General features: G+C 43.0%; 1 protein-coding gene across 2 annotated transcripts in view; it reads right to left on the minus strand.

The window, feature by feature from the left end:
* The window catches only part of LOC141103117 (ubiquitin-like modifier-activating enzyme ATG7), a 40,984-nt gene extending 27,491 nt beyond the window's left edge, over positions 1 to 13,493 (minus strand). Inside the window, exons 1-5 of one of the 2 annotated variants that reach the window (XM_073592368.1) lie at positions 13,350 to 13,493; positions 10,979 to 11,173; positions 7,840 to 7,894; positions 4,367 to 4,484; positions 1,781 to 1,858 (exon numbers count right to left, since the gene is read on the minus strand). In XM_073592368.1, coding sequence (XP_073448469.1) covers positions 1,781 to 1,858; positions 4,367 to 4,484; positions 7,840 to 7,894; positions 10,979 to 11,156 — 429 coding nt within the window. In that variant the 5' untranslated portion in view covers positions 11,157 to 11,173; positions 13,350 to 13,493. The remainder of the gene's footprint in view (positions 1 to 1,780; positions 1,859 to 4,366; positions 4,485 to 7,839; positions 7,895 to 10,978; positions 11,174 to 13,349) is intronic. The other variant, XM_073592369.1, reaches the window with a different exon arrangement.
* Positions 13,494 to 17,292: the final 3,799 nt, after the last annotated feature.

The following is a 17,292-nucleotide window of genomic DNA, read 5'->3' on the forward strand; positions in this document are numbered from 1 at the left end:
AATGATCATAAAGCCACTGACTGTGATCCGTAGATGTAGAAGTCCCGCCTAAGGACGTAACGCGTACTGGGGTCAGGTGTCAGGTATGACGTCACCCGCAGCCATCTTGTTGGTTGAATAACACTACACGCTATAGCGCCGGCACTCGGATCTGAGTGCTGCCAAATGTAAGTGTATATCTATTATTTTTTTTATTAATAAACTTTACAAACGGAGAGCATTAGATTGCTTTGTTCTGTCTTATATATGTGATTGAATATCTCATTGAGTGTGGATTTGATGACGGCATCCAGAGTGGAGATTGGGGATTTGTTTTGCCTGGTGATCTGCTTACCGCTCTGTGACCTGTTTCAGGTCGAATTTTGGAGGTGAGAGGCCATCTTTATTTGTGGTGGAGGGATCACAGTCATTGGATTTATTTTTTGTGTGTCACCGCACCAGCCAGAGATTTAAGCTGTCTCCACATGCACTAGTTGGGACTTTTTTGAGATATATAGATTTATATGCATTTTTATTTATTATGGACATTCTTGAATTGTGCAGCACTGTTTTATTATGATGATTTTTTTGAGGTATTGTTTGAGTTAACCTTGAGTGCCAGCCAGCAGTTCACTGTTATCTTTGTCCTTGTGTGTCATCGCTGAATATTCTTCCTAATTTTTCTAAACATTTGATATGTTTTCTAATTTCTATTGTGAATAAAATATGGGATTATGAGCTTTGCAAACCATTGCATTCTGTTTTTATGTAGATTTTACACAGCTTTCTAATTTTTTGGGGAATTGGAGTTGTACTGTATATGTTATATCAGACAAAGACTTCTCACACAATATAGTGTTTCCAAAGTTCAGTAAATCAATTTTAAGACTCCATTCACACCTGGGCGCCCCCGGAATCATGGGCGATTCTGCCTGCGATTCCAGAATCGCAGAAAACCGCCGGGGGGGGGGCGCTTGCTTTACTTCTACTGGCACCCCAACCATGATGCCATTTTGCTACGCAATAAATCATGTTGAAATCGGGGCAATGTTGTTGTCCAAAAGAAGCTCCTGCTCCTTTTTGAACGACAGGCAGTATGCCTTGTAATTTGGCGTAATTGCAGTGTTATTCATTGTGCAGCAAAATCGCACCAAGATTGGGGTGCCATTAAAAGTAATGACATCACAAACAGGTGCCATATTTTGCTGAGATTAAGGGTTAAATGGAGCCTTAGTGTTTCAATGCAAACTGCTTCTCTCACACCATCTCCCCACCAGCTCCGTAAGTTGAAAGACAGTACAAGTGCAAGTGTAGTTACACTTTAGGCTGGGTTCACATATGAGCCCACAGAGGTTCACAGCAGTAGTCCGGTGTGTCCTCGTTCACCGTTTCAGGTCCGATTTCAGCTCAAATTTGGACCTGAAACGGACAAAAAGATGCACAGGGCTCCTGTGCAAATCGCACCGGAGATGCTGCAGAGATATGTGAACCAGCACCATATAGAAACCCACATCCAATTGGCACTAGTGTGAACCCAGCCTTGACTGACTAATCCATCTGTCCTCAGCCCTCCTCCCAGACTGTCCCCAATACTGGGCCGGCTTAATTGGGGCAGCAGCAGGGAGGGTTGGAGTACACAAAATACTTTAGGAAGCTGGACATCAGTATGAAATATTGAGCAGAATGTATAACGTTACACAGAGGCTGTGTGCACTATCCTCCACTAAAATAAAATGGGTTTAAAAGAGAAGGTAATTTTTAAGCATGTGAACAAAAATGAGATGTAAATAAAAGTACTTACCGCAAATGTCAACAGGAGAAATTTATTAAGAAGCACAGGCTCCTGAAGAGCAGCTCCAGACTTTATTGCTTCCCATATCTGCAAAGTGGCGACAGCTTAGCATTAAAACTTATTTTTGTATTGTGCGTGGTATGCATATAATCTAGGTGTTCAAAAAGGAACCTTTCAGTGGCAATAAATTCACATAAAACCACATGTATAAATTAATTTGGAGGGGCAGTCTTTAAGATCACAATACACATTACAATGTGACTATACAATCTTAAACATCTTTGATCTCCTTTAGTGTTGCCTAATCTATGTAATATAAAGACCTACTTAAACCATACATTCAATTTATTTTCAGACAGATTTCTGCACACTTCTTTCTAACACAACCCCAGATAGCACTGAAAACAGAGTTCTGATTCTTTCCCATTCTATCTAATATGAGATTAAAAAAAGGTTTAGGTTTCGCATACACTTTAAATTTGCTAATACATTTCTCTTTATCAGCCAAACATTAGTTGCAATTATATGTATTGGTTGAAAAAACCTACTTATGATATTTCATATATATTGCAAGTTTTAAGTTTATGTGTGTGGCTTTTGTGTTTTGGCTTGATATGGTTTCCATTTTGGAACAATGTTTTTAAGATGCATGTAATAAAATGTACAATGTTTGTGGGATATTATATAATCCATCTTCAAAGTTTTTTCTATATACAAGTTGATTTTTTTAAATGCTGTCTTTGTCCCTGATGTAGATGTTCCCCATTAGTAAACGGTTGTCACAGGATCAGTGAGGCCTGGTTCTCACTAGTGCAATTTCAGTCGCACAGAATCACATGACAATGGAAATCACATTTATTTAAATGGTCCGCACTCACATTAATGCACTGCAACTGCAATGTGACTTTGGGGAAGATATCAGTGCCACTTCAGTGCGATGCAGCATGATTTTGCGCCCCACAGACTCCAATGTGGACGCATCAAATAAAGAATGTATGTGGTTTTTTTTTTTTTTTATTTGTACTGGTGGTAAGGAGCCAGCACCCAGTGTGGAGGTTCCCCCACAATCCATATCTGGCTCTTCAGGTCGGATATAGATTTTGAGGTTCCCACGCCAAAAATATAAAAAAATAAAATAAAAAAAGCGCGTGAGATCCCCCCCTTAAAACCATACTAATCCCTTATCCAAGCAAGCAGCCTAGGAAAGGAGCATGCCCCCCGAACCCTACCAGGCAACATGCCCTCAACATGCTTGGGGAGGGGGTTCTATATGAGAAAACCCTTGGCTGATGGCAGAGATGAGTCACTGGTTGATGGGAGGCCAATGGGTGCCAGGTCCTGAATGAACAACCAATGACTTATCTCTGCTAGCTAACACCAGGGAGAAGTCAAAACATAATATGCCCAAAAACGCCTTAAGCCCTCATTCACATTGAACACGGCTTTGAAATTGTGCGACTTCATCTGAAATCGCACAATTGCAAAGCCGCATTTCAGTGCGACTTCAGGTCCGATTTGAAAGACATCTGTGCGGCTTCATGCACAGATGTCTATTGAAGTCACACCCAAAATCGTCAAAAGTAGTGCAGGAACTACCTTTGCAAATTGATGAGGTGCCGCAAAGTCGGCATCGCACTGATTGGAACGGTGCTATTGCCGGCAATAGGCTGCAACTTGTCATACGATTTGACCTGTCAAATCACAAGACAAATAACTTCAATGTGAACGAGGGCTTAAACACATCTAAACGCACTTCCAGTTGCAGGCTGACAGCGCTAATTAACAGGTACTCTGGTAGCAAGATCTTTGCACTAAAGTTCCAAAACATGAATGTTTTTCAGAACCACGATGATATGGTTTCACCATTCCTGTTGTTTCTTTATCATATTTTAAAGTGAATCAAATAGACAGTGGGAACAATCCAAACTCCAAGGTAATCAAATATCTCACTGCAGGAGTCCCTGAACAACATAAAGTTCAAGATTCCACCTTAAACCGTACATCACATTTAGGCAGAAAGATCATAATTTCCATATTCACTGTTTACATGCTTCTTATGCCGCGTACACACGATTGGACTTTACGGCAGACTTTGTCCGGCTTACTTTTCGACGGGCTTTCCGAATGAACGGACTTGCCTACACACAATCAACCAAAGTCCGACGGATTCGTATGTGATGACGTACGACCGGACAAAAGCAAGGAAGTTCACAGCCAGTAGCCAATAGCTGCCCTAGCGTCGGTTGTTGTCCGTCGGACTAGCATACAGACGAGCTGACTTTTCGACCGGACTCGAGTCCGTCGGACAGATTTGAAACATGTTTCAAATCTAAGTCCATCAAACTTTTGAGAAAACAAAGTCCGCTGGAGCCCACACACGATCGAACTGTTCGACGAAATCCAGTACGTCGGACCAAGTATGCCGTAAAGTCCGATCGTGTGTATGCGGCATTAGAGATCTCCATTCTTCTTAATGAACTATTGAATCTACTGTAAATAAAATAATAGGGAGCCTTTTTTAAATTATTATGCGGTGTCCCTTAAATGATAAAGACAAGTAAAACTGAATTGGATAGCTAGCCAAAAGCAGATCACCTCATTAGCGGCTTGGTCCAGCAAAGCCTTCTTATCATGTGACTTGAAGGAGTCCAGAGTATTTGTGTTGTATAAACAACCAACTGCAGGACAGCAGCGTGCTGGTGTAGGTGCATTCCTAGAATTACAAAACAAAAAGGTATAAAAGACAGTTCAGCATTTGAAAGTGTCTGGAAAAAAAAAAAAAACCTTATCAACTGATTAGACTCTCCTTTTAATTCTCAAATATGCACTGAAGACATTACAGTTGGGAACTGATTTCACACATTTTTTTTTCTTTGGGTGGACTTGTGTCTTTTTTCAATCAGATTTACTATGCAACTATGATATGATCAATAAGCTCAATTCACAAAGTTAACACACCGTGGCAAGGATCATTATTTTCAAAAAATTTTGTTATTTTTAACTTAAAGTGGTTAAGCCATTCTAACCTGTATACACTATCAGCACTGTCTCCTACTGTAGTGTCCCCCCCTGTGTGCGATTTATAAAAATAAATGCTGTAAAATACCTCATTTCAGAGCTGAGATCGCGATCACATGACCGGCCGGATCTCTCCTTTCCTCCTCTGGCAGATGCAGCAGAAGGGGCTGAGATCCCCCGCTAATGTCGGGAGGGGAGGAGGAGGGGAGGAGAGATCCGGCCGGTCATGTAATTGCGATCTGGGCTCTGAAATTAGGTATTTACAGCAGTTATTTTTTATAAATCACACACAGAGGGGGATACTACAATAGGAGGCAGTGCTGATGGTGTATATATGTTAGAGTTATTCAAGCAGCAGGAGGAGGGCTGTCACGAGCTGACAGGCAGGGAGGGGAGGGGGGAGGAGGACACAGGAGCAGAGAGGAGACAGAGAGAAGGCTGCAGATGATAAGGGCATGTAAACTGACCACGGTGTCAGGGCTCAGCAGCCATGATACACCGTGGTCAGTTTACATAGGGGAGGGTAGAAACTGGCAGGATCAGCCAGGTTTTTTAGGTGTTACAGGGGGCCAAATGACACAGGACAAGCACTGTGCTGTATGAAATGCTTCAAAGGAGCAGGATCCTTTTTTTGGGGGGGTTAGCAAACGCTTTAATTCAATGAGATTAAAAAATTACAGTCACATGGCTTAAAGTAAAGATTCTTTTCCCTATGTGAAGAAAACTAAGCTCAAAAAACAAACAAAAAAGTGCTAGGAGTTAGAATTTTTTTAAACATACAAAAGTTTTTCCTCTTGATCTTGATCCCAGCAGTTTTGTGTTACACTGCCTGTTTTGCAGGCACTAGAATCATGCTGTGCCAAATCTGAAAAAACCCTCAGACTCATGCTCATTTTCTAATGAGATCTCAAACTATAAATCCAGGTTAGGTGTATGTTCTTGTAACACGTCTTCTATCCAACAATAAACAGTCTAAGGTCAGTCAATTTATACGGTATATTAACAATACATTCCTATTTGAAAATAAAAGCACACAATGGGATTTTTGGTTTACCTGTTAAATACTTTTCTTGGGGAAAATCAGAGGATGCAGTGTATCTACATCTCCAATACAATATTGTTATGCTGCCCCCTCAAGTGATTACCCTCCAAGGCATAACCCCTCCCCAATAGGCAAGGCTTCAGTTTTGGTAGCAAGCCATAAACAGAAAAGGCAAAGGGTTGGGATCCCTGTGTCCTGATGTAATCCAAGGAAAGGATTTTACAGGTAAACCAAAAATCCCATATTCTTTATAATACATTACAGGACACAGGGTCTCTTCAACCTCATTACAACAGGCATATTCCAAAGCACTGACTATGAAGGGAGGACAACACAGGAACAAGCCAAGACACCCCAAACTAAATCAGAACAGGTTAGAGCATCACGCTGCAGCCTGCACAACATGTCAACCAAAGGTAGGGTCTCAATGGCTCAAACATCCACTTGGTTAAACTTAGTGAAAGTATCAACTGAAGACCCTTAGCAGCTCTACAAACTTGAACCACTGAAGCCTGATGAATAGCCCAGGGTGGAGGAGAGGTGGAACACTTCCACTTGTAACCAAGTGGTCCAAGCTGGCAAGTATTCTAGAAAGTTGCTGCTGAACCCCAATGATAGCAGATGAGATATCCTTCCTTGTCAGAAAGGAAGTGGAGGAAGGTGCCCCAGAAATAGCAGAGATACCAGATAGATAAAGGGAATCAGATCTGCATGGCACATACTGACCCCCCCAGGGGATACATTGCATGGCAGGCTGTGCCCAAATTCCTCTCTACCTGAAGAATGTATTTGGGTCCCCTCACCTCCTACATCCCATTCTTTTTGGTATCGATAAGACATGGCCTGCTGACACGCATACAGGGATCCTATTTGGGAACAACAAAACAAGTTAGTCAAGAGGGCACTGTGTCAATATGCGCCAGTGCGCTGGTTACACAAGGAGATTCCCTACTAAATGTACCAGTGCCCGCCCCCCCCCCCTCCCCCGCGGAAAAGTTGCGTGGCCTCCTAATACTTACTGCGACCTGTAGACCCACAAGGAAATGCTCTGCTGTGAACTGTAGTGCTACAATAGCAATCTGTCTGCTGGAACCTGTAGTCGCACAAGGCAACTGCTACAGTTGCGACCTGTAGTCCCACTAATGAGCTGTCCTGCTGCAACCTCTAGTCCCATGGAAGCTCGCAGTGCTGATCTCACATGGGAATAGAAGATGGCCACAAATGCATGCGGCCTAGGCAGCCCCAAGTCCATGACGGGTGCAGAGAAAATTCTATGCCTCCTGTATTTGGTGTTGAGAGTCTGCCAACCTCCTCAAAGCTCCACTACTGCTATGTAGTGCTCAGAGTGGCGTAACAGTTTGCATAAACACACTTACACAGAAAAATAGATCATTTTCGGTGGACACAAAAGGTTTTTTTCCTGTTCCGTCTGGGAAGGGGGCTTCAACAGAAAAAGGTACCAGCAAGGACTACCTTAGGGCACTCACCAGTCCAAGCTGCAGGACCCCCTGGGGAGTTGAATTTTCAGCTATCTCAGCGGGCGATGTCACAAGGGTCTTTCAGCTAGGGATCATTGCCCTGGACCTGTACAGCACCCTACCACAAGGCAATATATCATTGCTCAGGGTCCCATTCCACAGGGTCCAGTGCCAACTGGCAATGTTACAGGACGTCCCCGTGTGTCCAGAGCAGAGTCCGGGTACTGTTCTTTTGAGAATAAAAAAACTGTAGGAAAATAGATCCAGAAAAAGCTAGTCTTCTAATCCCAGATGGAACCGTTGAGAGGCTGGTTAATTTTTTTGTGCAGAGACTGCACAGACAGGACAATCAACTAAGACACTAGCAAAAAATAACTGAAGCCTTGCCTAACTCGGAGAGCTAAGCTTAGGAAGGGATGCCTTTTTGGCAGTGTTCAAGCACCTGAAGGTGGCAGCATAACCCTATCATAATGTTGCCACCTGTGTCTTGGGATGTACGATAAAGAAAAGATAAGATATTCTAAACTTACATGTCAAAGGCACTGAATTCCAGGGTAAGACGAGTTGGAAAACCTGTAGGATCCCCTGAAAAAACCAACATGACAGCATAAGACAGATTATGGTGTTTACAATGCACATATTCTGAGTAACCACTGTTATATCAACCTTCAAATAAAACAAAACCATTGAATGAATTGCCTTCCCCAGTCCCTCTTTTGTGGCGCCATTTTACAAACTCTGGCATATGCGCATGTGTCACTGGTGTCTTCCAGGTATCTAGGACCTGGTAGAAACTAGCAGTGGATCTGTGCAGGCATGGTAGATTTCTGCATGTGCGCACAAACGCCAATAGCTTATGGTTGATTGCAAATATACTGCCTGGCAACATTTGTGTGCACGTGCAAAAATTTGCTGCACATGCATCTACACAGTTGTGGCTTAGTAACATACTGCCTCCTGGGATATCTGTGAAGTAGCAATCACCGGAGGCAGCAGTGCCTGACCTAGGCTGCAAACCAGGAACTGCTACCTTGCAACACAAAAAAAGATTCTGAACACTAAAAATTAGATTTTTTTTTTTTTAACAATTTGTGTAAATGAGGGAGGTAAAAAATTAGTGATCAGTTATAATACCAGTCATCTGAGAGCATAAGTAAAGGTTACAGATATCATTCATGGTATTCAACCAATAATACCCGCGCTACCAATACTCCAAATACAGCTGCTGTAAAAAAACACAAAGTGTTTAACTGTTAATAAACATTAGTATACAGCACTGTATACTAAGCTTTATTATTTAAGGAATGCCTTGAATGTAACAGTTTTGGGAAACTGTTAAATCAATGGGTTAAATTCCACTTTAAAACAAATCTTTTGAGACAAAAAATAAATAAATAAATAAATAGATTGCCCTCCCTGTAATAGATACACTCCTGCAGCTATGCTGCCCCACCTCCTGCCACCCCCACAAAGTAGTGCATAAGGCCATCAACATCCCGGCCCCAGCACTGTGACATGGGGCAGGGGGGCTTGCCACTGGTTAACTGGATTTGATTACAATGCCTTATACTCCCAGATCACCAGCTTCTGAGATAATGTAGCCATGCCGTTAAACCATTGTATTTGACTGGTCAGACATAACTGGTAGACTTATATAGTGGTGAATTAAGTGGAAGACAAATGTGTAGCAACATAAAGCACAGCCTGCGTATGCAGTGAGCAAATATGACAGATTACCACATATATCCAAGGACTAACCACAGTAACAGACTTTCAAAACAAAAACACAGAGGTCCCCAACCACCGAGCCACATCCTGGTCCCTGTCTGTGGCCCATTTGGAATCGGGCCGCACAGCAGGAATTTACATGGGAACGAAGCACTGCAGGAGTGCTTTCCCAGCTGTGGTAGGGGGCAGTGTGGTACGCGGTTCAGCGCATCACACGGCTACCTTTTGTTTTTTATTTGTTTTGTACAAACTTTACTTGAAGTGTACAAAACGTACACTTAATTTAGTTAATGTACCGCAGCGTGATGCTCTGCGCTACTGTACACTGCGATTCAGCATAGTGCGCTGAAAAAAAAAAAAGCAGCATTTTTCCATTTTATTGCAGCGTGCTGCAGAAGAGCCCTATGCTGCGTTGCAGTGTGAATGGCACACATAGGAAACAATTGTTTCCTCTGTTCTACAATGCAGTAAAATGTCTGACACCGCACATTGTGTGACTTAGCCCTGTTAAAGTGTTACTAAACCCACAACAGTAAAATAAGTCTGTATATGCAGTAATGCATGCTTGTTATACTCACTGTGGAACCTAAGGGTTTAATCCTCTGCACTGTGTAAAAAGACTGTTTGATCCTGTATGCACAGATCCTCCCTTTCATGCATGGTCTCCAAAACATGTCCAGATAAGACAGACTAATGCCCCGTACACACAAGCGGACTTTCCGTCGGAAAAAACTTAGATGGTTTTTCCGACGGAATTCCGCTCAAGCTTGCCTTGCATACACACGGTCACACAAAAGTTCTCTGAACTTTCGACCGTCAAGAACGCGGTGACGTACAACACTACAACGAGCCGAGAAAATGAAGTTCAATGCTTCCAAGCATGCGTCGAATTGTTTCCGAACATGCGTAGGAATTTTTGCGAGTCGGAATTAGTATAGACGATCGCATTTTCGGTTAGGAACTTTTCCCGACCGAAAAATAGAGAACATGCTCCCAATCTTTTGCTGGCTGGAATTCCACCATCAAAAGACCAATGGAGCGTACACACGGTCGCATTTTCCGACAAATAGCTCTCATTGGAGTTTTGCTGGCGGAATTTCCGATCGTGTGTACGCGGCATTACTGGAGTCAGGCTGCACATGCTCAGTTTGGTGTGTATTGTTAGAGTTTTTTTTTTTCTTGGGAGAGTGCATGTGATCAGCACAGGGCCAATCAGGACTGTCCAGACAGAGGGTCAGGGGTCCTGCATCCTGATAGGTCAGCCAGCGCAGTATGAAAACACCTCCTACAAGCTTTAACCAGGCACTTATAGAAGTCACAAGACTGCTATATACTGCTGAGAAAGGGTATTTTGCAGTTTATATTTACTAAAATAATTGCATTTCCATGTCCTGTGTATGGTTGGTGACCAGATATAGTGAATGCAGGGTCCTGGGTTTAGTAACACTTTAAATCAAAAAAAGGAAAATCTGTGTCAGTGGACCTGTGTGTGGACCAAATTTAACGCTGTATGTATGTGAACATTTGTGTTAATATTTACATACATAAAACATACCAGCACAAATGTACCTCAACTGGTCTGCTCAGGGCCGAAATTTAAATATCACCAATGTGTAATCAACCTAATAACACACAATTTATTTGATATGTTGGCCCTAAATGGTGCATGCATCCTAAGTAATGAAGAATGCTAGTTGGCAAGATCTGCCTGTGTTCCTAGCAACCAATAGGGCCAATATATTTGCATAAGTGTGTACAGACAAGATTTCGGTAGCAAGATCCTATGTAAAATATTACACCTCTGTGCATGAGCCCTTATACCAAAACAATTAGTCTTGGTCTGCTGCAAGCAGATAACAGCAGGGCAAGGCCAGCATTAGAATTACATCACTATAACTGACATTTTAGTATAATCATGAAAAATTCAAAACACATTCTTACCGTTGTAATAATGACCCTTGATGGCCTTGGCTGATTCATCTAGTCGGTATTCATTGAGTTTTTTCTGAGTGAGCTCATGCCAAAATCCAGCATCAAGAGCGCTAGAGAAGGGAACAAACTGAAGCTTGGTGGCGCCAGAAGCCAGCTGGTCACCTCCGTGTTGTGTTTCAGATGCCATTACTAGGTAACAATTTACTGCAAGGAAAGCAGAAGGGAACACATAACATTGACATTTTTAATATTTTGTGATAGAACAGTTTAGCTTAAGCTTCTAGATTGTAAGCTCTAACGAGCAGGGCCCTCTGATCCCTCCTGTATTGATTTGTATTGTAAGAGTACTGTCTGCCTCCATGTTGTAAAGCGCCGCGCAAACTGTTGGCGCTATATAAATCCTGTATAATAATAATAATAATTTATGTATGAATTCGTATGAAGGGCTCGGTTCACACTCGCTGCGGCGGGTCACAACAGGGGGTCCGGTGCGTCCTTGTACACCGAATCAGGTCCGAATTTCTGCCTGAATTTGCATCTGATTCGGAACCAAAGACACGCAAGGACCCTTCTTCAATGCGGCCGCCCCGGAGACATGTGAACTGGCTCCATTGAGACCGTGCACACTCTCCTGTCATGCGAACTAGATGTAGGGAAACCCGCATCTAAATCACATCAGTGTAAACTCAGCCTAAATGCACATTTTTTTACCTGCAAAAAAATGCGCACTACTATTTTTTTTTTTTTCTTCAAAAGGTGAACTTATCCTGTAAAAAATTCTGCTTATACAGGCTTTTGACATTTTTTTTTATGCCTGGAAAAGCCCCTTTATGTTATTGGCCATGCACACTTAGGTGTTTACAGGCATAAAAAAATTAATTAAAAAAAAACACACCAAAGGCTCTAAGGAGGAGATTTTGAGCAGACGTGCATACACACATAAACACGAGTATGCGTATAAATGTATTCCTATGGCCAGAATAAATTAATAATTCTAGCCAGTAGAATGCATTTAAAGCGGAGTTCCACCCATAAATGGAACTTCTGCTTACCTGGTTCCTCCCCCCCTCCGGTGTCACATTTGGCACCTTTCAGGGGGGAGAGGGGAGCAGATACTTGTCTAATCCAAGTATTTGTTCCCACTTCCAGCTAAAGATCGCCGCAGTATCCGCGGCGATCCACGCCATGTCCGCCCCCCTCCCCGCTGTCTTCTGGGAGACACACAGGTCCCAGAACACAGCAGGGACCACTCAGAATGCGCATTGCGACTCGCGCATGCACAGTAGGGAAGGCTTCACTACCTTACTGAAGATGCCGGTGTCCTATCAAAAATAGTCCCCTATCGGATAGTGCCCGCCCTGTAGTGCGCAGGCGCTGAGGAGACCATCGGATAGTGTCCGCCCTGTAGTGCGCAGGTGCTGAGGAGACTCCGAAAATCAACAGCTGATCGTGAGGTCTACATGGCGTATGCGCACTTAATACCACATTCTGTCACACGCTCCCGATGCTCGTACAACTTTGTAAGGGGCAGTGTGCCTACAGAATGCACACAGCTGGGGCGATTCTGCACTGATACTCTGGCAAATTGTTTGTGTTAGGTGGTTAAATAGGTCCAGCAAACCCGCTCATAAACATTGCTAAACCCACCCTTCACACGCCCCACAAACATCCGCCCATTTCACAAATCCACCCCCTCCGAGCATCGGGAGCGTGTGACAGAATGTAATATTAATTGCGCAGGCGCCGTGTAAACCTCATGATCAGCTGTTCTTCTTCAGAGACTTTCGGCGTCTCCTTTGTCCTCCGTACTGCGCAAGCGCTGCACCTGCGCAGTACAGGGCGGACACTATCCGATGGGGGGGGGGGGGGTCACCTCTCGTCAGAATACCGGTGCCTCCACCCGGCACCCCAGTATTTGTAGCTGCTGACTTTTATTTTATTTTTTTTCAGGCGGACCTCCGTTTTAAAGCTTACACATGTAAATACGTACATATCGTAACATTTGAAGGATTTTTCTGTCAAACTCTGGTAGAAAAAATGCTGCTTATTTTCATAAGCCTGTGTGTATGAGGCCTCAAACCAAATGGAAATTCTGATCTGACCAAAATCATTACCATGTGTAAAACATCTACAAGTCTACTGAAACTTGAAATCTTCCAATCAGATTGCAGTGTGTGTGGGAAGCACGAAGGATCTGGGCAATCTGTCACTTCCTAGCTGGAGTGGAACTACAAGCTGTGCAGGTCCTTCTGCACTTGTAGTCCCACAATAAGTGGAGGGTGACAAGTGAGCTGCCTCTGAGGGGACTAAAGCAGAATACACGACGCTGAGATAAGCCCCCAGCAGAGGATGAGAGATGGAGGGAGAAATGTGTAATTACCGGTCTATTAGCTCCACTCACAGGCTCTGTCTCATAACAGCTCACTCAGTGCTCTCCCTCTGTCTCCTCTGCAGCCTGTCAACAGGGCTACTTCCGGGTGTGCAGCTGTCATGTGACCTGAAGCTGTCATGTGACAACGGCAACTCCTCTAGGACAAATCACCTGACCTGTAGTGTGTACAGTCAGTGGGGGTGGGGAATGTAAACTGAAGCAGGGGTGCATGGCAACCAATAAGCTTTAATGTACATTCTTGCACTGCAGATTAAATCCCACTTTAAATATTTAACTGCTGTAGTAGGAGATTACCTAAAAGTGGTGCACACACAATCTGGTGCAGCTCTGCATAGTAACCAATCAGCTTCCGGGTTTTATTGTCAAAGCTTAATACAAAGAGCTGAAGTTAGAAGCTGATTGGTTACTAGGCACAGCTGCACCAGATTCTGTGTGCACCAGTTTTATTAAATTTCCCCCACTGTGTCCATAAATAGTAAACTCATAAATATACAGAGTTCAAATGATATAAACAATAAAGCGCTCAGTGTCAAAACTCCGATGTATAAATAAAATGTTGCGTGCTTCACAAATGAATCTTTATATACAAATACATAGTTCCCAACTGTCCCTGATTTTGAGGGACTGTCCTTGATTTGGAGCAATGTCCCTCTCTCCCTCTTTCCCCCTCATTTGTCCCTCATTTTGGTCTGATCTATATAGTTGTATATAAAATACACTTTTTATCTTTCAAAAAGTGTTTCCCAATGCTAAACTTTGCATCCAAATTCTAAATTGCTGCATTTGTCAATTTTAAAAGCCAATATAAAGGAATATTGGTGGTAAAAAAAGCACTTGTGGATTTAATTAACCCTTTTTTTTGCATATGTCCCCTTTAAAGTGGATGTAAACCCGAAAATTTTCTTTTTTTTTTTTTTGATGTCATAATGTAGAGTATAAGATTTCCTATCATTTGAGCCCAGTCTTGCCACACAGAGTTAATCCATCTCTGAGCAATCCTCTTTTATTGTTCAGTGAGATAAATCTTGACAAACTGAGAAAAACTTTGTCAAATCCTCCCCTTGCTGTGAGTGACAGGTGATTTACATCTCGTGCATTAGCCTAAGAGACATGCAGTATTTTTTAATTCCCCCCCCCACTCCTTACTTCTGCTACTCTGCAAGGATTGGATGTTCCACATAATCTCAGCCCTGGCTGAGACACTCCACTGATCTGATGGGGGGGGCGGTTGCTGCTGGACACAGCTATATTATATATATATATATATATATATATACTGTATATAGCTGGGCGTAGAGGAGGAAGACACAGCGGGCGGATGAGGACAGGAGGGGGGCTGGAGGAGGAAGACACAAGGGACAGTCGGGGGGTGATCGGTGCAGCGGAGGGACAGCCGTGAGCACCGATCTCCCTGGATGGCGTTTGATCAGCTGCTTCTCCTTCTCTGCCTCCCGTGGCTTTCAGCGGAAAAGCCATTCAAGGGGATCCGTGCTCACAGCTGTCCCCGCCGCACCGATCATCCCCAACTGTCACTGGACAGTGACACATGAAGTGACAGGAGCCATGAGCGCGCTCTTCTTCCCCTGTGCGTGCACTTTTCACTCCGACCGGGCGCAAATGTAGAGGTGGGCGGGGAGTCTGGTGATGTCATGACTCCGCCCACCGAGCGCCGAACAACAGACCCGCCCACTGAATCCAGCGTTTTTGGGGGCTCCAAACAGCTAAAGGGGAGACATTTGAAAGGTAAGGATACATGCAGGAGGCATGTTTATCCTTATAGATCACCAGTATGGCAGTACTTTAAAAAAGATGAGAGTGGGTTTACATTCACTTTAAGGGGCGTGGCAGGGGGACGTGTCCTATGCCCACATACGTTTGCTAGTAGGTGTCCCTTATTCCCATCTCAAAATGTTGGGAGGTATGCAAATATATAAAACAAATGAGGCCCTGTTCACAACTGGCGTTTTTAGGATCTTTGGCAAAATCGATGCGATTCTGCCTCTGACCCAAAATCATACTGTAATAGTGGCAAAACGCTCCACATGTGTTTGGGTGCCATTCATTTGTAAGCCCTGTTCACACCTGAGCGACGCCACTGCATCACGCTTTTTTGCGTGTTTTGGTGGTTCGTTTTTGGAGCGGCACCATTCACTTTGAATGATTCTCCCTCCCTCTTCAAAAATACGCCAAACAAGTTCATGTACCAAATTTTGGCACTGAGACAGGAGTGTTTGGCTCTGCTTGTTTTGCCTAGGGTTGCCACCTCATCCCTTTAAACCTGAACACATATTCATTACACGGGTTCTGAGGCTAATTTAATGCAGGTAAGGCACCGAGTGAATTTAATTACCACCTTAATCAGCCACAGAACCTGTGTAATTAATATGTGTTCGGGTTTAAAGGGATGAGGTGGCAACTCTAGTTTTGTGAGATCCAAACACCACTTCATCAATCATCCTCCACCATGACAAAGAACTCACCAGATATAATGACCCTCTATGGCAGTGATGGTGAACCCTGGCACCCCTGATGTTTTAGAACTACAATTCCCATGATGCCAGACATCCCGAGTCTCCCGCATTTCTGCTACGGCTACCAGACACCCACAAGCACCTCTCGATATCCTAGTTTTTGCAGGATGGGATGTCTGTGATGCTCATGCATTCTGCAGTGTAGTTGCGCTTAATGGGAAATGTAGTTTCAAAACATCTGGGGTGCCAAGGTTCACCATCACTGCTCTATGGTATGGGTCAGATCACACTGTTTTTATACCAGGGGGGTTTCACCACTCCTTCACATTCCACCATATACCAGACATATCAGCTCTTATACACTATGTATATCAACTGATGACTGTGCCTTATAATAAAGGTATAGACATGGGATACCATAACCTCAAGATCAAAATATGGTGAGTATATCAAAATAGGGTGAGTATATCAAAATATGGATTTTCTCGGTACCCCAAAGACAAGAACAAGCCGGTAATAATATACATAAGAAATGTATTACATCAATGCTAAAAAGACATCACATATGGACTACAAAGAATAAAATAAACAATAATGGACATATCTCCTTTACAGCAACGATATGATATCCATAGCTAACATCCATTCCAAAAATCAAACAGACTTCAATATGCAGTTTCTAGGGGACATACAGTAAAACCTTGGTTTAAGAGTAACTTGGTTTGAAGCGTTTTGCAAGACAAGCTAAATTTTGTAATAAATTTTGACTTGATATACAAGCGATGTCTTGATATACAAGTAGTGTCATGTCACAGCTGAGTATGAAAGAGAAGAGAGGCGCCTCTAAGTGTAGCAATATGGTTACATTTAATAAAGGTACAACATTTAGCAACTCACATGGTTGATGATTAAAACAGGCACATCTAAGTATGCAGGCATCCGGTGTAAAGCTGTCCACATAGACCATCCTCCTCATCGCCATCAACGTCATCTCTTCCACTCTGCGCTCCACAATCACTTCAAGCCTCGCTTCCAGATCACTCTACTGCAGGGCAGTCTTCCCGATCACGATGGCAGACTGGCGGTGTGGAGGATGGTCTATGTGGACAGCTTTACCCCAGATGCCTGCATACTTAGATGTGCCTCTTTTAATCATCAACCATGTGAGTTTCTAAATGTTGTACCTTCATTAACCTCCCTAGCGGTATGATTATTTCGGATTTTAGGTGCTGAAAGCGGTACAATTATTTTGCATGGAAATTTGGCGTTTTATATTGTAGGTCTGTAAATCTTAACAATAACACACTTAAATCTGTCCAAACCAGAGTCTAATAGATATCCCGGGTATGATAAAGTTTGAAACACAAAAACATAAATTATAATATAATAAATAAAAATAAATAATTTTAAAAAATTTTAAAAAATAGTAATAAAATAAATTTCCCCACAATTCACTATCG

This window comes from Aquarana catesbeiana, linkage group LG07 (genome assembly GCF_042186555.1).
Source record: "Aquarana catesbeiana isolate 2022-GZ linkage group LG07, ASM4218655v1, whole genome shotgun sequence".
Taxonomy (NCBI): Eukaryota; Metazoa; Chordata; class Amphibia; order Anura; family Ranidae; genus Aquarana; species Aquarana catesbeiana.